General features: G+C 41.4%; 1 protein-coding gene across 6 annotated transcripts in view; it reads left to right on the top strand.

The window, feature by feature from the left end:
• SMAP1 (small ArfGAP 1) overlaps nucleotides 1–23,990 on the top strand; it is a 153,507-nt gene that overhangs the window by 39,536 nt on the left and 89,981 nt on the right. For 5 of the 6 annotated variants that reach the window (XM_082474233.1, XM_082474231.1, XM_082474234.1 and 2 more), the window contains exon 2: nucleotides 11,879–12,012. The exons of the other annotated variant lie outside the window; for it this stretch is intronic. In XM_082474233.1, coding sequence (XP_082330359.1) covers nucleotides 11,879–12,012 — 134 coding nt within the window. The remainder of the gene's footprint in view (nucleotides 1–11,878; nucleotides 12,013–23,990) is intronic. 6 annotated transcript variants of the gene reach the window in all.

Below are 23,990 nucleotides of genomic sequence, written 5' to 3'. Positions count from 1 at the left end.
GTTTCTGTGCGAGGGCTTTCTCTAGTTGGGGCAAGTGGGGGCCACTCTTCATCGCGGTGTGCGGGCCTCTCACCTTCGCAGCCTCTCTTGTTGCGGAGCACAGGCTCCAGATGCGCAGGCTCAGTAGTTGTGGCTCACGGGCCCAGCTGCTCCACGGCATGTGGGATCTTCCCAGACCAGAGCTCGAACGCGTGTCCCCTGCGTTGGCAGGCAGATTCTCAACCACTGCGCCACCAGGGAAGCCCAGAAATAATTTTTTAAAAAAGTGAACTACACGTTCTGTTGAGTATGTTTGCTGGAAGAAGCGGTTTGGCACTTTAAAATAACAGCTGTTGAAAAAGTATTAATGGAACTTATGTTTAAACTGCTGGGTTTAATTATGAAACCGCTTTAACACGATCTGTGTCCGTGTCTTCCTGGCCGACGTTTCTGTGTATCTGCCAGGACCTCACGTCCTGAGATCACCCTGTAGCGTCTTCTCAATTTCAGCCTGCTGGTTCCCCTACTGGCTGCCATTCTTCCTTTTCTGGTAAATTAAGGAAAAAGTAGTAAAAGGAATGTATGATATTTCATTCCCACATTTAAAGACACGTATAAAGTTGTTTTTTTTTTAAGCAGCCTTACTGGGATGATAATTTACATGCTTTAAAATTCACTTCTTTTGGGCTTCCCTGGTGGCGCAGTGGTTGAGAATCCGCCTGCCGATGCAGGGGACACGGGTTCGAGCCCTGGTCTGGGAGGATCCCACATGCCGCGGAGCAACTGGGCCTGTGAGCCACAACTACTGAGCCTGCGCGTCTGGAGCCTGTGCTCCGCAACAAGAGAGGCCGCGATAGCGAGAGGCCCGCGCACCGCGATGAAGAGTGGCCCCCGCTTGCCGCAACTAGAGAAAGCCCTCGCACAGAAACGAGGACCCAACACAGCTAAAAATAAATATAAATAAATAAATAAATTTATATAAAAAAATTCACTTCTTTTAAGTGTATACTTCAGTGATTTTTCATGTATTAGCAGAGTTTTGTAACTGGCACTGCTAGCACATTTAGCACATTCTGTCATTCCAGAAAGATTCCCTCATGCTTACCCGCAGGCTCGTGCCCCCAACCCCTACCTCCACACTGGTTCTTTTGCAGGTTAGTGGTTTAGCTGTTTACATGCGGAAGACATGTCTTCATGGGCTGTTGCTGGTTCTCTTGGTCGTCCTTAAGCAGACCTAGCCCATAACTTAGCCGACTGTGAGCCGTGAAAGGCAGTCAGTGCTCCTGGGTGAGGAATGAAGCGCCTCGCGGCAGCGAAAGAAAGGGCTTCGTCCTCAGCTCAGGCTTGGTCCTGGCCGCGTTTTGGTGTAGGTGGCTCCTCTTCAGGACCCCTTTACTGCTTGGCGTGTCTCCCTTTCCCTAGAAACCCAGCCACCACTCATGCGGTGCTGCCGTGTGGATTACCTTTTCCGTCCCAGGTGATTTTGCCCTCCTCCCCTCTGTTCCCCTTGGTCAAAATTCTCTATCCTTGGCAATTTCCTTCTCCAACAAATAAAACCAGACCACATACAGTTCTTACTGCCTCTAATTTTGGGTATTATGAGGAAAGAAATAAATGAACTCATAATAATGTGGGAAGAATTGATACTTGTATAGAGATAAAGAGATTATTTGCAATCTGTATTACTAGCTTCAACAGTAAGTGACTTGGCATTTCAAACCAGTCATCCAGTGGAAGGGAATTTTGTTTGGAAGGATGGAATTATAGTAGGAGATGCAGGGTATTCACAAGTGCAGTCTGGCATCTGCCCATGGCATACTCTTAGCTCTCTCTCCCGCTTTCTAGCATTTTTCCTTTGTTTTGGCCTGAAACTTCTCAGTCCTGAAAATGGTGTGGTAATATTATCTACCTCATATGTTTATTAGGATTAAGTCAGGCAGGATTCCTGGAAATACAATGAATAATGTCTTGCATGTTCACTAAGATGTTAGTTTCCTCTAAAAATACTTTCCTGCATGTTTTGGCAGCAGTAACTCCGGTGGTACAAGGTCTTAGGTATCATTTGTAAGCTAGAGACTGCCTGCGGTTTTATACCAGACGTTGTGCTGGGTACAGAGCATGAAAAGATCAATAAAATGAAGTCTCTATGCTCAGAGAGATCACTGTGTCACAGAAAAGATAGCTAAAACAGTTAACTGTAAATCACTGTGATAAATGTTATTTAAAAAGTTTTGGGGGAATTGGAGAAGGCTTTATGGAAGGATTAAGTCTTGACAGGAAGTTACTTTAGCAGTTAGTGATATGTTCTTTGTTCCTCGTATAAAATTCAGAGAAGCTTTTTTGTTTGCTAGTCTGTCATGGTAATCAGAAACTTAAGAGAAGTTTCTTCTCAGAAGAGCATACAATTTCATCTTATTTCTCAAATGGTATGAGATCTATAAGGAAAGTATAATGAATTCTCAGTAAAATTCCTGTTCTTTTTTTTTAGATATATAGTATGTTTTTACATTCTTTAGATATATAATGGTTTATCATTCAGGAAACCTCACTCTTTCTACTTTCTGTGTCTTAAAACTGTCTTTAATCTCTATCTGAAAGCTAGTAGTCACTTGTACTATACAAATTTTAGGTGCATATATATATCACAACCTAAAAAAAAATCACATCAGTATTTAAATAAAGAAACTTAGCAGAAATCAGGTGCTGTGGTATTGTATTTTTTGGCTACAGCATTACAGCACAGCTGAAGCTCTTCAAGGTGGGAGGGCCACTGTGCATTTTACCTAGAATGTACCTTGTCCTTATACCTTGTCCAGACCTTACCAGCTGTAACTGGACTTACGTTTTAGTGACCACCTTAAACGCCACTGTCTCTGCAAAGCCTGTATGAATATCCCCGCCCTACATTCATCTTTTCCTCTCTTGTGTTTCCACATCCTTTGCACTTACACTGTAACCACTGAATGACTTACTAGAGTGCAAGCTCTGTGAAGGCAGGATCTGTGTTTTGTTTCCTTCATTTAATACTTTGGTGAAACTAGACGCTTAGTACATATTTGGTGATTCAAATTGAGTCTAGAAAACTAAGGTTTGATGAAAATGTGCTTTATTATTCGTAAACACCTCTTCTTACAATTTTGGCTCTGAAGTAAGGAATAAATCTCTGGTACGTTCTTACGACTGCTGCCAACATGCAAATATACTGCACATTGAATTAGGTAGATTACAGGCTTAGCTGTTGTATCAAAAAGACCCCCAAATACTGTGGCTTCAACAGGATAGAAGTTTGTTTCTTCACATTAGTCTGGAGATGAACTAGTAGTTCTGTCCTCTTCACCATGAGGCTTGCATATCTGGATCCAAGGTAGCAGGTTCACTTCTTACCATCTTCTCAGCTCATGGGAGAGGGGAAGAGGCAAGGGGGACAGGCCCAGTATGGATAATGGCAGCACACATCATTTCAGCTCACATTCCACTGGCCAGGACTTGGTCATGTGACCACACTTCGCTGCAGCGGGGGCTGAGAAATGGTCTCTGTCTGGGCAGCCATGTCTGTAGCTAAAACTTGGGGCTCTTTTTTTTAATTAAAAGGAAGAATGGCAAAAGGATAGTAAAAAGAATAGTTTGTGCCTCATAGGTTTTGCCTTTGCTTCCATTTTTAAATAAACAGATGGATTGCTTCAGGTATTAAAGAACTTGTATATTTGACCAAGTCATCAGACTTGGCAGATTTTTTACTGTGCTACCTGCTCCTTTATCTAGACCTTAGGCTGGGTGATGCAGGCTGTAGAGAGCCTTCCTGGTGAGAACTTTACCATTTACTTCAGTAGACATGACTAAGTACAGACGAGGAAACAGAAGGTGCTTGTTGTGTATTGTGTGAGAGAAGCTGTCATGGGCTATAGACAGTTATAGGAAGGGCGAATGGAGGTATGGAGTCATGCGGAAAGGCTTTTTGGAGAATCTGGGACTCTGGTTAGGCCTTGAAGATGAGGTAGGATTTGTGTGGTCACAAGCAGAACATCCTAGGCAAGGGAAATGGTGTGCAGGAAAGTTTCAAGACTGGATAACTGAGTTGTATTCTAGGGAAAGCAATGAGTCTTCTGATCTCTGACTAACCAGTTGGCTCCCTGAGTGTATAATTTGGAGCAGTGCAAAATAAAGTTGATTTATGAAGGATCAAGATTATAGATGTGGTAAAGGTTTGGAGTTGGACACTGAAATGGAGAAAGAGTTTAATTGGGTAATGGGATTCAGATTAGGTAAATTCCTGCCCCCCTCCACCTGGTAATGGAATTCAGAATGAATGAATTCAGTTCCTCTTTCCCTGCCTACTCTCCATGAGGTCACGTATGCCTTCTCAGTTAACACATCCACATGTTCTGTCCTAGCCCCATTCTTCTGGACTTCTCTGAAATTTTTGACACTTTCACCATCTTTTTTTTTTTTTAAACTCGGGCCTTCTCTGGTTTTGCACTGCTCCTCATTTTCTCCATAAGACTCAGTATTCTTCTTCTTTTGCTCTTTTTGTTCTTGGGGCTGCAGGTGTCCTCTTGAAGGCAGTGCTTACATATACCTCCAGTTTGAGCTTTAGTCTTCTATTCCTGATTGCTTGCTGGACATTTTCATCTCATTGCGTCACTGTTATTTAAAGCACTCAACAGATTTCCGGCAAAGCTTTGTGACTCTGCAAGGACCTCTATGCTTTAGATCCCTTTATGCTTTAAAGCAGAACTTGCAGGCATCTGGGTCTGTGCCTTCTCCCTATCACTGTGTCACTAAGTCTTGTCAGTTCTTCCTGGTGATTCTCACGTTTGTTCATTTCCATTCTTACTGTTGGCACATTTATCAGTCTTTGAACAGGGTGTGTTTGGATTGTGAGTGGTCCTTGAGGATTCACTGATGATGAATATGAATCAAGGTGCCATAACATCAGTGAGGCCAAATAGTACCTTCTGTTCTGTTACTGGAGCTTTGCTTTCGTGTGGTTGAGATTATCAGCTGACTCATATTAGTTGAGTTGGTGCTAGTTTATTTGTGTTGTGTTTAGTGAGATGGTGATATGGATAACTTAATATTACCCAGTATTTGAATTCTCAATAAACTTTTGACTTCTTTTTCCTCAGCAGATTTGATTCTTAGTTTGTTAAAATAAATTTTCACAGCTTAAGTCACACACTCAGTAAGAATAATGAAAGCAGATCAGGAAGTATGCTGAGTGCTTGAGATGAAGACTTTGTCAAGCATAATCTAGAGTCGGAGGGTTAGGTCAGCATCGTGGCAGCATGAGACACCCCCTTTGTCTCCCCTGCTCCGTCTACAACCGGTAAAACACCTGTAACTCAACATAGGTCCACCGCCTAGCACCCCAGATGCGGGGGGTTCCACACATCTGTCCGTGTAAAGGCGAGGGCACTGGGACACGCAGAGGAGGCTGAACCGGGGAACAGCTGAGGCAGTGCTTGCGAGCCCGGACCCAAAGCCGTGGCGGCTGAGCCTGCAGCCCCACAGAACCCAGGGGAAGCAGAGAAGGCCGTGCACACGCCTGGCCACTCGGCTGCAGCAGCGCCCATGGTCACGGGGAGCCGGGCGGCACTGGAGGGGAATTGCGGCCCCGGTCCTCCAGTCACGGTGGCACCCCTGACTCGGAGGCCTGTGCATACCTGCCAACCCCATGGCCCTGGCTGCCCCCTAAACCCTCCCCTGTGGCAGCAGAGCTTGCAAGCCAGGAGACCCTGTACGAGGTGGGGATGCCGCCATCCCAGTGCCGTAGGTGGCAACGCAGTAGAGCAGCACCGGGAGCATCAGGGCACCAGCGACCCTGGAGGCACGAGCAGCACCACGGAGGGCACCAGGGACACCTCTGACGGGGATGGTGGGGGGTGGAAAGTGCAGAGCCTCCTGTGAGATCAGAGGCAGTGCAGGTAAGAGAAGCCAAACACTGGGGCCCTAGCGCCACCTTCTGGAAAACAAAGGAAAGGCCTCTAATTACCAACCTGTTGAATCATTAGAATCAAGTTGGAAGAAAACTTTACTTAAAGAAGAGAGGTGTTCGCTACTACTTCACATGCACTGGCAGAGGGACACCTCATCAGGTGACACAGAAACCACGGTAACACAGCATCACAAAAAGAAAACGACGGATCTCCAGAGACCAAGCTTCAAGTCGTGGAATATTGCCATCTGACTGATAGAGGGTTCAGAATAGCTGTCATGAAGAAACTCAACAAGCTGTAAGAAAAGTCAGAAAGGCAGTTCAGTGAGCTCAGGAATAAAATTAATGAACAGAAGGATTACTTTACCACAGAGAGTGAAACGCTAAAAAAGAACCAAGCAGAAATTCTGGAGCTGAAGAGCTCAATAAAGGAGATGAAGAACACATTAGAAGGCACTGGAAACAGCAGAGCAGATGGAGGAGAGAATTAGCAAGCTTGAAGACAGAGAAATAGAAATGATACAGGTGGAAGAGGACAGAGAAATAAGATCTAAACAAAATGAAGAAATTCTGCGAGTACTGTCTGACTTGTCTAGGAAGGGCAGTGTTAGGGTGATGGGTGTCCCAGAGGGAGAGGAGCGGGGGAGGGGAGCAGAGAGCTTATTTAAAGAAATAATAGCTGTGGGACTTCCCTGGTGATCTGGTGGCTAAGACTCCACACTCCCAATGCAGGGGACCCAGGTTTGATCCCTGGTCAGGGAACTAGATCCCACATGCCACAACTAAGAGCACGTGTGCTGCAACTAAGAATTCGCATGCCGCAACTAAAAGATCCTGCATGCCGCAACGAAGATACCATGTGCTGCAACCGACGCAGCCAAATAAATAAATACTTTTTTTTTTTTTAAAGAAATAATAGCTGAGAACGTCCCAAACCTGGGGAGGGAACTGGATATACAAGTCCAGGAAGCTAACAGAACCCTAATTGTCTCAATGCAAAAAGACCTTTTCCAAGACACATTGTATTAAAACTATCAAAAGTCAATGACAAAGAAAGAATTTTAAAGCAGCCAGGGAAAAAGGGTGGCCACCTGCAAAGGAACCCCCATTAGGCTACCAGCAGATTCTCAGCAGAAACTCTACAGGCCAAGAGAGGGGAGTGGTACTTTGAGAACACCAAAAGAGAAGAGCTGTCAGCCAAGAATACTCTGTCCAGGAAAGTTACCCTTCAGATATGAAGGAGAAATACAGGCCCTCCCAGGCAAACAAAAGCTGAGGGAGTTCATCACCGCCAGACCTGCCTTACAAGAGATGCTGGAAGGAGCTCTTCTACCTGAAACGAAAAGGCAAAAGTATACAAACTTTGAGGAAGGTGGTAAATAGAATCAGAAAATTGTGACTCTATATCAGAATAGGTGGTTAAACATTTAATTACAGCATAAAGGCTAAAGGAAAAGAAAGCAGTAAAAATAACTATAGCTACTTCAGTTTGGTAACAAAATCACAACACAAGAAGGGATAATTTGAGGTAACAAACAACATAAAATGGGAAGAGGAAAAGGACAGAAACCATATAGGCAAATGAAGATAGATGCTACCAGCAGAAAAAGGACTATTTTATCTACGGGACATTTTGTACAAAAAATGATCTGGAGTCCTGCTGTTCTCAGTGTGGTCTGTGGCGGCAGCTTGGGCATCTTGGGTTGCTTGTCAGGACTGCAGAGTCTCGGGCACCGTCCAGGGCTACCAGATTAGAATCTGCATTTTTATCATCTCCCCAGGGATGTGCACGCGCTGGGAGACGCCGGTCTAGAACTGACCGTGCAGTTCTTTTATTTTTCTTAGTGGGAGACTTAGCTGCTGAAATAGTTGAACCCTCCAGCTGTTTATCTATTTGTGTTTTTCCGTATTTGTCTTTTTGTTCACCTTAGATTTTTAGGTGAACTTCAGAGGAGACTGTTGTAAGTCTTGTGAACGATGGAGGGTAGCTGGGGGAGGCAGCTGGAGCTGGAGGGGTCACCGAAGTCACCTGGAGCAGGCAGCGTGTGGCCGAGTGAGCCCGGCCTGCCGCGGCCTGGAGGGAACATTCGGAGCGGAGGGGCAACACGTGCAGAGGCAGGAGGGCAGGAAAGGGCATGTGTGAGTGGGAGTGCCGTGGTGAACTTGCAAGAGGACAGCGGGCCTTTGCCGCGGGGTCTGGGCCTGTCCCTTTGCTGCTGTGTGAGGTGCTTCGCTGTGCGGCCTCCGCTGTCAGCTCCTGAAAGTTTCCCGTTACTCTAATGCCCTGCCCTTCAGCTCTCCCAGACTCCCCTACCATCCTCACCTTGTTTAGCCTTTGCCAAGACGTGTTTTGGTATATTCTGTGCCAGCGGCCTCCTAGGCAGCCTTTAAACTTCATTTCAATCTCTCTGTGAGACCTGCACGCCTTCCAGCAGACTGTCTCCATAGTTGGGGTCCTCCTTGCCCCTTCTGTATATCTTACATTGTGCTGAAATTGATGACAAACGTAACGTTCAACCACGTTGATGTGTGTAGCCTATTCGTTTTCACTGTTGTGTAATATTCCACGTATGGAGATAATCATACTGGTGAACGTTTTTAAGGTATTGTCAATCTTTTTAGAAATCATGCTGCTATAAATATTCTGGTTACATGGCTTCTTGAGTATGTATATGAGTTTTGTTTTTATAACTTTATTTATTTTTGGCTGTGTTGGGTCTTCGTTGCTGCGCGCGGGCTTTCTGTAGTTGTGGCGAGCGGGGGCTACTCTTCGATGCGGTGCGCGGGCTTCTCATTGCAGTGGCTTCCCTCGTTGCAGAGCACGGGCTCTAGGTGCGTGAGTTTCGATAGTTGCAGCACGCGGGCTCAGTAGCAACACGCGGGCCTCAGTAGTTGCGGCACGTGGGCTCAGTAGTTGTGGCGCACAGACTCAGTAGTTGTGGCTCGCAGGCTCAGTAGTGTGGCTTGCGGGCTCTAGAGTTGTGGCGCACGGGCTTAGTTGCTCCGTGGCATGTGGGATCTTCCCGGACCAGGGCTCGAACCCGTGTCCCCTGCACTGGCAGGCAGATTCTTAACTGCTGTGCCACCAGGGAGGTCCCGAGTATATATGAGTTTCTTTGTAGTGTTTTTCAGCCTTATTTGACTGTGATCCAGAGAAACAACATTTTATAACGTGACCTGATTTTTGTGTGTGTGTCTGTCTGTATATATATATGTATGTCAACTGATTTTTTTAAAAAGTTTAACAGTTATATTTACCCTTTGTGTGATGCAGTCATATCTTTTTTCCTTCTAAAAATAAATACTTGTTGAGATTAAATTAATGAATTGTGACCTGCTGTTTAAAATATTGCTGTAGGGTGTGTTGTGTATGTGTGAATGTATATGTGTACATAGATGTGTCATATCATGACTATAAATTGATAAACGTATGTACGTGTGTCAGCACGTGTGTGTGTGTCTAGAACTCGATTACGTTTCACCAAATTGTTTTTTAAATGGTTATACCTGTTTATATTGGTGTGGCCTCCCGAGTCTGGGAACTTAGCTTTTTATCATGTGTCCATGGTCTTTTAAAGCACTTACTTGGCACAGAATCGGTAAGTACTCATTGAATAGTTTGGTGAAAGAAAATGAGGATTTCATACCTGTAACTGCATGACTACCATGCTAAGCAACTACTGTTTTATCAAGCCAGCTTTAGGTAAGCTCACAAGGCTAATTTTAGAGAGCGGGTAACCCATTTGTGATTTCGGTTAGGCTTTTACAAGTCTATTTTTAGGGGTTCTTGACTATATTGTTCAGTTATGATAGTTATGTTCCAAAGAAAGATACATTGACAAAATTACATTATTATTTCAATTGGTAAAAAGTGATTGGGGCTAAAGTTTCCCATAAGTGATAACAAGTTTTTTTTTTCCCTTGGAGGAATCAATAAAATGGTTTTCATAGCCTTTAATTCGTTAAGACCTAAACATCATCTAACATTTAATTATATCTAGCTTTTGCTCAATAGTAATATAGCCATTTTAAAATTTTTGCTAACATTATTCTTGTACAAGGCTTTTTTACATTAAAGTCCCTTTCTTTTGTTGTTATAAAAATGCCCCACTGTATTGGGTGCTACAGCTTTTTACCTGCAGGGACAGTCATATCCCATTATGCAAGTTCATTCAGCCGCAGCGTTCACATCAGGAAAATCGTGCTGTATAGAAAAGTCTCCATTTGTATTTGGCTGAGGTTGTAGCAGATTATTCTGAGGGGAATCATTCTATTTTAAGAACAATGAAGCCCCACTTGGAGCGTGTTGAAAATCTTTGTTTTCTCCTCATGCTCTGGACCCACTGCCTGAGAGGGAAAGTTAAGATACAGTTGTTTTACAGACCAATGTAGGGACTTCTCTAGAGAAAGAGAAGTATTGTATTTTGATTATCGAAATTTCTTAACATGACAGTAACTTGCGCTTAAGTAGTGCTTTAAAGCTTTAAAGATGTTTTCCATACATGCCTCACCTAAGTACTGGGGGCAGCCACTCTAACTCCATTTACCAGGTGGGAACCTGGTAGCTCAGTTTGTTACTAGTCCAGGGTCATTTATGCAGCTCAGAGGTGGCCAAGTACATGGGCAGTGCTGGTCTGTTGACCGCTAACTCATTTTGACACTGTCGACAGTCAAACATATTTAAGCAGAGCGTGTCCCAGATGTTTGTCAGTTTATAGGTGTCACTTCTCAGATTTAAAAGCAGGGTATTTTGGCATAAATTGTATATGCGTAACCTCCCTCCTAAGGAATTTTGGGGGAATGTGTTTAGTTTTACTGGGTTGAAATTATTGGCCTCAGTGGTATTTTGTAGATTCACTCTCACCTTTAGATAAAAAGTATGTACTTAAACAGAAACCTAAATTTTTGAAAAAGCTTGGTTTTTATTGATACCTCTTACTGTATTTTTTTCATAGTCAAGTGATTTATAGAAATCTGTTATATATAAGCTTCTGAATATTTGATATAATTTCCAGATAGTACTTTTATTTACCATTTTACTTTAATTGTACAAGCAATATGTGAAGATAATCATAAGAGCATTTAAAATTATCAAGAAATAATACATGCAAAGATATGAAGAATAGTACAGCTTAGGCTTGTCTTTTTGTATACTTAGGTGAGTTTCCCTACAGTGTTTTTCAGAGTTTTTTGACCATGACCCAAAGAGCTAACATTTTATAACACACCTTAGTTCATCTATAACTTTTGTTAATCTCAGGGTTCTATCTGAGATTTATTCATGTTGATACAAGGCTTCTTGAGGCAGTCCTTGTTGTTTCTCATCCTACAGTTAGTATTAATTGATTAAAAAATCCCCCCCCAGTGTGTTGATTGCAAAATGGAAGTTGTTGTAGTTTTCAAGGGCATTTCCTCCTAATTACCAGTGAGGGTGTGCACGTTTTTATGTGTTTATTGGCCATACATTTTTTCTGTGAATTACTCATTCGTATCTTTTTGTCCATTTTTCTGTTTAGGTTGGTTGTCTGTTTCCTACTAATTTCTGTTTCATTTTTTAAAACCTCTTTGATTTTTACTTGTTGGTAACCTTTTAAGCAATACCCTACACATTTAATAAAGGACTTTTTACTGTGGGATATTACTACTCCTGGTTCAAATATGGTGAGTGAGTAAACTGTTCACATAAAGTAGTTTTAAATTCTTAGACAGATTTGGGGGGAAGCTCCTAGGAAAGGAAAATTAGTAAACTCATTAAGGTTCTTGAAGGTTGATTTATAACCTTTCAGCACAGCCAAGACACACCTCTTCTTAGCAAGCTGCTGCTGTGCCATTTGAAAATTTGAACGTGTGAATTCTGTAACCCTCCATTACGACTATATAAAGAACCAGAATGCTTCTTATATGCTGTTATATTTTATTTTATTTTTTAATACTAGCTTTTCTCTGTTTCTTCTCCGTAATTAGGTCCTCGATGGGCTTCCTGGAATATTGGTGTGTTTATTTGCATCAGATGTGCTGGCATCCATAGGAATCTTGGGGTTCATATATCCAGGGTCAAGTCAGTCAACCTAGACCAATGGACACCGGAACAGATCCAGGTAAACATTTCCCTACCGAGAAATTATTGAAAGTATTTAAAATGGATATATAATCCATTTTTAATCCTTCTTGCACCTAAGGATTAACATTGAAAAGTAGTATATTGAAATATGGAATATGCCACATACAAAATTCGAGTGTTATCTGAATTGTCGGTTCACAGATGTGCATTTTTTCTTGATTCTACAGTAAAGTCAGTTTTTAATCTATTTTTACCTAAAATGTTGATTTTGAAGTATTTAAAAAATAAATTTCTTTTCCTTGTGCTGATGAAATTTGCAGGTGTAATTCTGTAGTCTGTTTTGCTTTGCTGTCAGTAGAGGGCGCCTGGGTAAAGACAAAGAACAAACCACCTCTTCCTGAGCGCTAACTGGAAGGCCTTCCCTTCTCTGCAGGGGTGGGTGTTCTCCGTAGGCAGACAGGGCCAAGGAGTCGGGAGACAGCCCAGGTAGCAAATGTTCTCGTGACTGATTTGGGCTTGTTTCGAGCGGTTTAGCTTTTTAGAGATAAATTTGTAATTTTAAGGCCTTGCCCTTTTTCCAGTGTGACAGTATTAAATTCTCAAAATCATACTTGCTAGTCCTTAAGGTTAATTGTTAATGTAAAAATGATGATTTCTACTGGTTTTATTTTATAGTTCACGGTGAAATTACATAACTTTTTCTTATGACCTTTTCAAATTACTTTTAGTCAGCATGAAGCCTAAATATACAGATATATGTAGTTGAACTTCAGTGATACACACACACTCCTCAATCATAAAGAACATAAACAACACAAAAATTGGCATGGATGAGGTGGGGTGAGGGTGGAAAGAATAGAATAGAATGCTGGGAGGGAGTGGTCATTAAAAAAAGATACATAGACTTGGTTAAAGAAAGTAAAATTTCTATCCTGAAGACATATTTATGCCAAAGTAAGTTCTAGATGTAGCAAAGATTTAAATATTAAAAAAAACTAAACCTCAAAAATACTCAAAGAAAAAAATAGAACAGATTTTTCAGGCCATAAAGTCAAGCGTAATTTACTTAGTTTAGTCTTAGACTAGTTTTTGAACATTTTGCTGGCTAGAACATAAAAGGAAATGTGAAACTATTTTCGAGATCCTTGAGGAGAAAATTTACTTGTTAATCAAGGAAGCAGAGCTTTTTGAACATTTTATATGAGGCAGTGTTCTTAGTAACATCTCTGTAGTAACTGTGGTGACAGATTTCATGACATTGTTTAAGTTGTCTTCAAGAAAACGTGTAGCTTGAAAATGTAACTTGGTGTTTGTAATGGATTATGGAGGTACAAAACATTCAAGACCAAGTGTATTGCCTTTTTAATGGTTCATTTCAAACTAAGGAGAAAACATGAAATCCCTGGACAATTAAATTCTCCAGAAATATTATTTTTCTCAACTAGGCTGCTGAAAGGAGTTGAGTAGCAGGTTATTTGAAGTAGGCAGCTGTTCTTTTTTAGTAGTTTAGAGCATAACTTCCCAAACAGAGGGCTGTAGTTCACTGGTTTCTGTGGGATTGGTTATAGGACAAAGCAAGATCTTGTATTATTAAATGTGTAAGGATTTTGAAAGCAATTGTTAAGTAATATACAGTCTGTGAAATTGTATTTGAACACATTTCAGTGGTTCCAACTGTCAGCTTCTTCAAATAAGAATTAACTGTTTTCGAGTGCAAGATTTTTGATGAGTACCTGTCACAGAGGATGCTGTGTGTGGCTCCGTAAGCCGTGGGGCTCCTCCTGCAGGTGAGGAGGGTAAAGGCAGGGTGCACTCCTGCAAAGTCAGATGGAGGAGACTGTGAAGTTTCACTTTAAAGAAGAGCAGGGAAGCCTAACCACACGGACCCATCTTGTGGGGGGCTTGTCGGCGCTTGCAGGCAAAGCCAGAGTTGTTCTTCGGAAATTGGCCCTGGACTCCTGTGCGGTGAAGAGGAAGAAGCGGTTGGCCAAGACCCCGGGCTCCACACTGCGGAGCACAGGGGTTGTTTTAAGGCCGCTGGTTCTAGAGAGGCCGCAGAGCGAAGTGACTGAGAAAGCTGTCTCTGGAGCCAGACGGCCAGGTGGGCCTGGGCGGTGCTGACAGGATGCCCGAGCGCAGGTGCCTGAGCGCCCTTGTCTGCGAGGTGGGGTGGCAACTGTCCCCTGCAGGGGCCGTGAGGACCAGCTAAGCTAGCGCGGGTAAAGCATTTACAGCGGTGCCTGGCACGCTTTTTATTGAGGTATAGTGGATTTACAGTGTTGTGCTCTTCTTAGACGGGCACGTCGTGAACCCTCAGTAACGTCGACTTGTCAGTTACCAGGAGGATTAGTCCATCTGTTCACTGTGCAAACCCTCGCCGTTGCTGCTTCGAGTATCTTTCTGATCTTAAGCAGTTAGCTTCCCTAGTGGACCTGCTGTGATGGATTGGTTGCTAAATGTACTACTGAGTAAACAAACAAGCGGACCCATCGTGTGGTATTACTGAGTATAGAAGAATTACTTTTTGAGAATATTTGTGAGAAGTAATTCACGTTTAGTGGTATTGGATGGTAAGGCATTCAGAGATGAGTGGTTAGGTAGTGGCATCCGTTGTCTGTTGAGGTCACTCTTATTCAGCTTTAAGCAGATCCTATTTCCTGTGGTGGTAGGTGTGTTCCTTACAATCCAATTCTATCCACCCTTGGCATTATTTATTTATTTACTTAAAAAAAAATGAGGTATAATTACAGAGAGAATCCAGATAAAAGTGAGTTTTACGTACCTTGGCAGATGTCTTTACAGTCGTCCACCTGTATCCTCCGGAGGTTGGTTCCAGGACCCCCACGGACACCGACATCCGTGGATGCTCAAGTCCTTTACCTGAAATGGTGGAGTTCCTGGACACGGGGCCGCGCATGGGCAGAGCTGACTGTGTGCATCAGCAGGACCCCGGTACAGATACTCTGAGCGCGTCCATCACTAGGGAGAGGTTCCTTGTGTCCCTTTCTAGTCAGGACCCCCAGGGGCAGCCGCTGCACTGATTTCTGTTCCCTTAGGTAGCTGTGCATTGGAACTTTCGTCTTTTGGAGTCCGTTCTTACTAACTCTGAGTGTAGGTTCAGATTGGGGAAAGTGAAGATCGCAGTGTGATTTAGTGTTCCATATCCTTACGATGTAAGAATTTATTTAGCATAGAAACTGCGTGGGCGATACTTGCTCATAGAGTAAGAGAAGTGCTTTCACTGCGTGTGGTCAGTTCTGCTCTGGGTCTTCCCCACCAGCACCCGGACATGTCATGGGGATCGTGTCTCTCATTTTCAAAGAGGATACTTCGTTTTGGTTTTATTTATTTATTTTCTATCTTTTATAAGTAAATGTGGAAACATTTAATCTCTGAGCCCCGTCACCCTGTTGAATAAAAGTGGTTTTTGTTAACATATTAAGTTTTTCCTCAGGACTTCTTATCAACTGATATTATATATACATCATATTTATGTCAGTTATTTATATGTATGTTTGTGTGGCAGTCAGTGTTTAGGGCACCTGTCATATTATAGCTGTGTTAGAATTGCTGCATGCTTACTTTTAAAAGAAAATAATTTATCTACCAAAACTTATTTTTATTTTGATAGAATGGAAATAGAGTTATTCACCTTAAATTTTAATAGAACAGTTTTTTAAATCGTGGTTCATAGATTAAATGTCTTTGATCTTGGGTTTATTGTTGGGTACTTCTCAAATTTTTGGAAAGGATCAATGTTTCAGTACTTTTATAAATACTATAGCTTTTCTTTTAAATTTTGTACTGGTTCATCTACTCTACGTCTTGATTACCATTTTTCCCCATCATTTAAAAATTCTTAATTATTCATTTTTCAGTGTATTGAAGGAGTTAAAATAAAGACTACAGTGAACAACAAGGTCATACTGTATAGCACAGGGAACTATATTCAATATCCTGCAAGAGACCATAGTGGAAAAGAATATGAAAAAAATTATATATATATGTGTATGTGTGTGTGTGTGTGTGTGTGTGTGTGTGTGTAACTGAATCACTCACTTTGCTGTGCACCAGAGAGTAACAACACTGTAAATCAGCTGTACTTCAATGAAAAAGATAAATTAAAAAAAAGAAATGGGGATTAAAAAAATGGAGTAAAGTTTCTTAGCTCACTTTGTAGATGGTTGTGTAAATTGTGTTGTCCAATAAAACACCTCAGTGAGGCTTTGTCCATAGTGGAAAGTATACTCCGTATATTTGGTGTTTAAACTGATAACTTTTGGACCACTTTTAATATTTTATGTATCTGTAAATCTTTTAGTAATCTTCTCTCACATGCTCTTTGTTTTACTACTTACTAGTGTCATTTATTGATATGGTACTTGGTATTTTTTTGGAAACACCAAGCCCACACAACTAAAATGTATTCGTGTATAAGATATATCCAGTCTCCCTAGGCATAGTGGACTTGCCTTCAACATTTTGTAGGCATTTTCCCTTCCGTGTCTTTATAGCTTTACCATTTGTGCCTTAGCTTTGGACTACACTTTGGACTAGAAGGGGGGTCTTTGAACCCAGCTCTCCTCACATTATCATTTACTGTTACAACAGAAGAACAGAAGCTCTCCTCTCATCTTCTGTCCACGCATCCTCCGAATGTTTCCGATCTGACTTCCAGCTGTTTGTTCTCTTGGTCTAGGGGCAGGGTGGAGGAAGGTGGTGGGTGCCAGTTTCTCTGCCTTTATTTTCATTCTCAGCCTTCCTTCCTGCTTTTGCACCTAATTAAAAAAATCATGTTCATCTGGAGACATCTTTAAACTCTTTCCTCCTCTTTGAAACACGCTGCCTCACTCCCGCCTTTCATGAAAGTTTCCCATGTGCCCTCTGACCCCCAACAAACAGTCCTCGACTCTGTCGTGCTCCTTGACTCGCTGGTTGGCTTGTTCACCAGTTAGCATTTACCAAGGACTCACGGTGGCCGGCCACTGTCCTGCAGCGACTAGCTCTTACCTTCCTTCAGCAGCTGGATTTCTTGAGTAAGGTCTTCACCTGCGATTTAATTTCTTTGCCTGACTTTTGCCTCTGCTAGCGTGTTTTATTCCTGCCACTCTGCTGAGTTCGTGCTCACAAAGAACACAGTCACTCCTGTGGCCACAGGAGTGGCCCAGCTCTCCGTCCACCTCCGCCTTGGACTCCCTGCTTCCCTGACACTCATCGCTGCCTCCTTGAAGCCTTTTCTGTGTAAGAGAAGCTAAAGTTACTATCCTCATCTTTTGTTTTGTTTCATTATTTAGTCTCTGTAGTTTTTTCCTGTTTCTTTTTCTGCTTTTCCCTTCTGCTGGAGACTTTATACAGTTTTGTCTTTAGCCTTTTTGCTCTTTTGTCTTTCTCCATGTCGAAAACTCATTTACTCTCATGGGTTCAGCCGGTATTTTTCTGTGCAGTTGGTTTTTCCCTCTCTTTCCAGTAGTGACTTCTATAGAGTTTCAGTTCTTCTTTTAGATTGTCTGTTCGAAACCTTTGATATTCATGGATTCATCATGCCTTAAGAAACCTTGGATATCCTTGGCGTGAAGTAATTGGTAATTTTCCCAAGTGTGTTTGGTAAGTCTGGAGTTAGCCCGTTAGGTTGATTCCAAGGCACTGGAATTTCAACATGGTTTTACATTATCTACTCATATTTGTATATTGAAGAACTCTTGTGAAGTAATTAAAAATCTTGTTGCTTTGTGAAAAATGTTTTGCGTAAAACATAGAAAGCCGACTGCTAATGCAATGATAGAAGTTAAGAGAAAGGAATAGATGTGACCAGGCATGGATTTTTTTTTTTTTTTTTTGCTAGATAACGTGATGCATTTGAGTAGAATAAAGAACAGAGTATCAGAATTAACAGCTGCTCTTTAACAGTATTAACAGAACCTCTAGATGTCTCATATGGAAACAGGAAAAAAGGATTTATGAAATTGTTTCAGTGTTTCATTATGGAAAATTTTGCCCACAGTCATAGTAATTAATGTGTATATTTGTAAATGTTAAGATTGGTAGATGTCTATTTACCTGTAGCTTGGTACATCTAAAATTTAAATAATCATCTGGTTGTCCAGACTGGCTTTCTTTCCTGTGCCTTTGTATTCCATCAGTTCTTAATTTTTTCGCTGTTTCTGTTGCTTTCCATTTTTCCCCCTTTTCTCCGCATGTTCCAGTATACTTGTGAAATTCCAAAAATACGGCAGGCATAGGGAGTCTAACTTAAGCTAGTGTGTGGAAGTTCCAGGGTAGTATATGCAGCTACTAGAAGGCAGTACTTTTCAGCATTTCAAGCCGTCCCACGCTGAAATTGACTGCCTTGGAGGGTAGTCAGTTTACCACCCCTGGGATGGTTTGTGCAGAGGCTGGGCGAGCACCTGGAGGTGTGTAGCTGGGGTTCAAGCAGTGGATGGCAGGTGGGGAGCAGGTTGGACGACTGAAGTCTCTTCCACGCTTGAGATTCTTTGACTGTATGCCCAGTCCTCTTTGGTTACCACAGCAGTTCAAAATACATTTTCATTATCTGTGTTAGAATAAAGACGGTGTATCACAGTTAGAGATGTGATTCCGCTTTTTCCAGAAGTCAAATTCCACCCCAGAGGATAAAAATTTTCTGAACTCTCCAGAAATTCAAAAGAATGTGACAAGATGATTGGGTTAAGTCTGAAAGACGGGTTCTAAAAATGTTTTGGACAAACTTTTTTGCTCTTGATATTTTCTTTCATAAAGAGAAAATCACTAGCTAAATAAATAGGTATAGATTTCTATGATAACCTTGTTATTTCCAGAAAAACCTACTATAAGGGAACTTGGTGTAGCCTTTAGTTTAATTTGGCAATAGATGTGTCATAGCGTTGACCTGCTTGTCTTAGTTTAAACTTTTGGTTTTTCTTAGAAAAGGGTTTTTCCTGAGGAAGTTACTATAACATCATGGATTTCTGGCTGATCTTCGTCAGTAAGCTTTGCCGTATTCTGTCACCTCAGCTTCAGTTCCTAATCAGGCCAAATCAGGGAGAACAGGCAAAAGGGGCTTGATAGTTACTTTAACTACTTCTCTGTGGGTAGAAAAGCACCTAAAATGACAGGTACTTTTTATGTTGTGGTCACGTTGTGTGCATCCTCCGGGGTAGAATTGGGGTGTAAAAGCTTTAAGAGGTTGGGGATGAAAGTGGCTGAATACACTGAGGAAGTTTTCTCCTCTTTCACTTTCTGACATAGTGTGTTTTGGATGGAGTTATGATAAATTTTATTCTCTAGAAGCATATTAATTTTGTGAAATGAAACGACTTGCAGTTGATGTTAAGTTCAGCCTCCTGTGAGCTCCCTCTGCCGTCTTTAAAAAATGGAAACCGGGAACTAGAGTGTTGTTAGGCAATCAGAACTTAAATTTTACTTGAATCATGCGGTTGTGCAGGTTTGTTTTACTTGGAACAGGATCCAAGGGTGTATCACATTGATCCTTTCTCCGGGCCTGGTCTTAGCTCTTGGTGAGTAGTTAAATTGTCAGTTCATTGCAAAAAATGGCATTATGGCACCATTGTAAGCCCTTAGGTGCAGGTGAGATAAGTTAATGTTTTCCTGGGAGTTCTGCAGAGGGGAAAGATGCATTAAATAAAACATATTATTAATAGTGATCTTACCTGTGTTTTCAGTGAGGCTACTGGCACATGTAAAACACTGTAACTGGCTCATGATCTTTCTGTTTCCCGGCGGTGGTGTAGGTGTGTCGCGGCTGTTACATGGTCCTCTGGAGCCACTGCAGCCCTCTCTTGCTTGATGTTTGCGGGATCTGTCTTCTTTCCTGCTTTTATGTTTGACCTGTCTCGGTCTTGAAATATAAGAGGTTTCTTCTAGACAGGAAATGCCTGCATGTGGTATGCTCTTCCAGTATGTAGTTTCAAATTTTTTATTTCAGTGACTTTTTAAAAACTAGTTTTTTAGTATCGTGTTTCCTTGTTTGAATTTCCTTTTTCAGTGACTCTCTTACCTGGCTGTTGGGTCTTCATTGCCTGACTATTATTTGTCACTTTCTCTTCGATCCTTTTTTTTTTTTCATTAAAATTTTTTTCTTTAAAAAAATTAAAATTTTTTTCATTAAAATTTTTTTTTTCATTAAAATTTTTTTCATTAAAATTTTTCTTTTCATTAAAATTTTTTTCTTCTTTTGCCTCTCCAGTTTTCTTAGACCATTGTTTGCTGTGTTTATTTGTTCTGGTCATCTATTTAATTTCATATTCATTTCTGAAATATTTTTTCTTTTGTTTCTAATTCTTTTCCTGAGTTTTCGTTTTAATTCTGCGTGTTTCTAATTTCTGATTTAGTTGTTCTTTCATAACACCACGTCCTTGAACTCATTTTACATATTCTTTCGTATTTTGTATTCATGTCTTTTAGCTTGTTCTGAATTAGTAGGCTACCGTTTTGATCTGTTTCCTGGGTGTATTTGTTCTCATTTGGCTTCACTGTCAGAGACGTTGTTCCACGTCTTATTCCCCTTTTCTGATAACTTTGTATGAGACTTGACCTTGATTGTTTTCTGTTGATCATCTTTATGTGACATTGGTTTTTCATTACCTTTAAAAGGAACTCATATTCAAGATAACTTTTCTAACCTCACAGACCTCTCTCTTCTGTTGTTTTCACATGATGTTTAAAAAGTAAAACCACTTGTTTTCTAAGATGATCGCTCTGTTCCCTCTCCCACTTTTATCTGGACATTCTCGTCCTCTATCTCCATTATTTCTGTCCTGCTCCATTTTGAATCATTTCCCAGGAGTTGCTACTCAGTGTAGGGCCCTGTCCTGGAAGGGAGATCTGGTGGTTCCTCAGGGGAGCGCCTCCCCGTTCCCAGCTGCTTGCACTTCCTTGCTCTTCGGGTGGGTAAAATCCCTTTCAGCTTCATCTGCCTTCTTCACGTTGCTTCACAGCAGTTTCCCGTTTGTATTTCTCCGCTGTCTTAGTGTTCTGTTCTCAGATCCACCTGACACCTCATTCATTAGCTGCAGGCAGGCCTAGTGGTCATTATGCCTCGTCCTTACCTGATGGCGTCTCGGGATTTGTGGGGATCCTCCGTCACCAAATTTCGGTGTGAATTTTGTGCATGGGTTTTGGTGTTTTTAATCTAGTACTACTTTCTTTTTGTTTTGTAAGGAGCTTCTCAGAGCTTCAGAAACCGTCACTGCTGTTACAGAATTCCCATGACAAGTAATATTTAATAGAATAAAGTTGTCATTAAGAAAGCTAATTTGAAGCACTCTATAATTTAACCACATTTGACCTGTATGTGTTAGAACATTGTTTAACCTCTCAAGGTTTTGACCCTTAGATAAATTTCCATAGTGCCTTATATAACCAGACACATAATAAGCTTTCAGTATACAATTCTTGGTACACACTTATTCAAGAGACCCCTGGTCAAACAACTTTTTTCTTATTTTGTGGGAGGAGTACTCATTATAATTCCATCCAGCTGATGAAATTTCTCAAATTGTGGCCTCATGTACACACTTAACTTTTTTTTTTTTTTAATTGTGTATCCATTTTACAGATTTTCTGCAATGGCCCATGCTCAAACTGCTTAGAGGAAGCTTTTGTATTTTTTTTTGCATTTTTAATTCAATTAATTAATTTATTTATACAGCAGGTTCTTATTAGTCATCAGTTTTATACACATCAGTGTATCCATGTCACTCCCAATCGCCCAATTCATCCCACCCCCACCCCCCGCCGCTTTCCCCGCTTGGTGTCCATACGTTTGTTCTCCACATCTGTGTCTCGACTTCTGCCCTGCGGACCGGTTGACTGAGATTCAAGTTATGCCAGCTCCTTGCCAGAATCGTTCAATGTGTCTTCAAAGAAGCAGAGCAAGGTGGCAGCACAGTGCTGGGTTTATCGATTACCTGATGTGCGGAGTGAGGTGAAGAAAGAAACGTGATACTGTCTGTAACAAAGTTTCATCTGTGAAGTTTAATAGGACGTTTGCATTGTAAACAATCCATTGGGGGAAAAGGTCACATTTATTTTGAATCTGAACGTGCACGATTGTGATTTTTCTCTTGATTTTATTAATTGTCTTTGAGGTTAAACTTTTAAAAATATCAGTAATGCTTTTTAGAGTTCCCTTTTCCTAGTGACTGGCTATAGTTCTTGGCTCAAGTCACTCATTAACCCTATTAATTCCGTACTGTCGAGTTGGGACTGAGAGTGTAACCAAAGAAATCACAAGCTACTTGAAGATAAGGGCTTCTGTCCCATAGGGAGTGCTTTATTGCGTAGGAAGTTGTTGAGTGGCAGTGAATGTAGAATAGCTGTGTGAGTGGATCATCTGGGAACACAATTATTGTTAATTTCATTGCACACAGTATTTTAGAGGCCAGGTTGCTTCTCTTCCTGCTTTGTGTGAATGTAAAATGATCGAGAATAGCAGGTGTGGTCAGAGCGCTGGCCTGGGACTCTGTAGACGTGGGCTCTGGGTTAGGCTTTGTTGGCTAAATGGCAGGCTAGCTTCAGCAAGTTACTTAGTAGTGGCTCCTTTTTTTCCCCCTTAAAAAAAAAAATGCCCTCAGTGTCTAGTGATATCATAAGTTCTAAGCATATCTTTTAAGTGTCTCATTACCTTTTTGACAGTGACCTTTATTTATTAATTTCTAAAAGCATGCAGCAGTGTGCAGAGGGCCTTCTAGGCAGAAAGATAGAAAACATATGTCGTATTTGAGAAAGTAAGGCAGTTATTGGGGGCAGTTGTATGTGCATAGGGGGTGAAGGTGAAAGTTGCGGGCAGGGGCTGGTTTGGCCTTGATCCTGTGAGGGATGGGGGATGGGGAGAGGGACAGCCTACGAGCGCTTAATGTGTTCTCAGTTGAAGAGCGACATCTAACGTTATGTTCCTTTAAGAACATAAATCTGAGGGGCTTGTTCCTGCAGTGGCCTGGGCAGTGGGTGACTAGATCTTCAGCTAAAGTAGTGGCAATGAGGTTGATGAATGAGGTAAACCTACAAAAATATTAAAGTTAGAATCACTAAGACTTCTGACAGAAGGGGCAGGAGCCCAGATGACTCCTGAGCTGGGCCTTAAGCACCTAGGACGAAAGTAGTGGTTTATCCCTGGGCTTGAAATGGTATGAATTTCATAGTAAGTAGAGATGACAGAAGACTGTAATGTGAAACTTCTCCAGTTTTGTCATAACAGTGTTTAATTTTATTGCTTAAAAAAAAAGAATTCGTTCTCTGAATTTGTAGCAACTAGCCAATGCTGCAACATATGAATCAAGATATGAGAATATCTAGAAATTGTGAAAAATAGGAAAACTGGTACCTCTGATGCCACATCATCATTTAACAATTTTAATTTTTAAATACGTGTGGTTTACTTACTTTGTTCTTGAAAACAACGATTAAAACAGAAAGAGATCGACACCCCTAAAACACAGTTTCATGAAAACTGAAGGAATGGACTCTGTATTAAATACTTCCGAAGAGTTCCTGAGACCAAAAACAGTGGCCCTTCTTTTCCAGCAGCTGGAACCCAAAAGGTCTTGAAACCAGTCCTGAAAAGCTTGCTGCTATGCAAGAAATCCTGGTGGCTTTTGAGAGGAGGATAGAGAACTATTCTGGAAAGTTTCAAGTGGTAGTAGAGGTGAGTCACTGACATGAAGAATTACCAGGGACTACAATTTCTCTTTTTGATTATGAGATTCTAAAATATATCTATACGTATACACACACACACACACACACACACACACACAGACACAGACACACACACACACACACGTTCAGCTAAGGCAGTTTGAAATTTTAGTCTTTGTGTTCTAAAAATTTTAATGAATAGAAAATAGAGCAAGTAGTGCGCCCTCTCCCACACAAAACCAAATACCATTGAAATCTGAAGAAGCAGAAACTAATAAGAGTTGAAATTTCAATGATGTCATCTTCAGCAACAATAATGAAGGTAATGATACTGGGAAAACACCTGGCATATAAATGCCA

This window comes from Balaenoptera physalus (assembly GCF_965194825.1).
Source record: "Balaenoptera physalus genome assembly, chromosome: 9".
NCBI lineage: Eukaryota > Metazoa > Chordata > Mammalia > Artiodactyla > Balaenopteridae > Balaenoptera > Balaenoptera physalus.
This window is presented reverse-complemented; position numbering and strand designations above follow the sequence as displayed.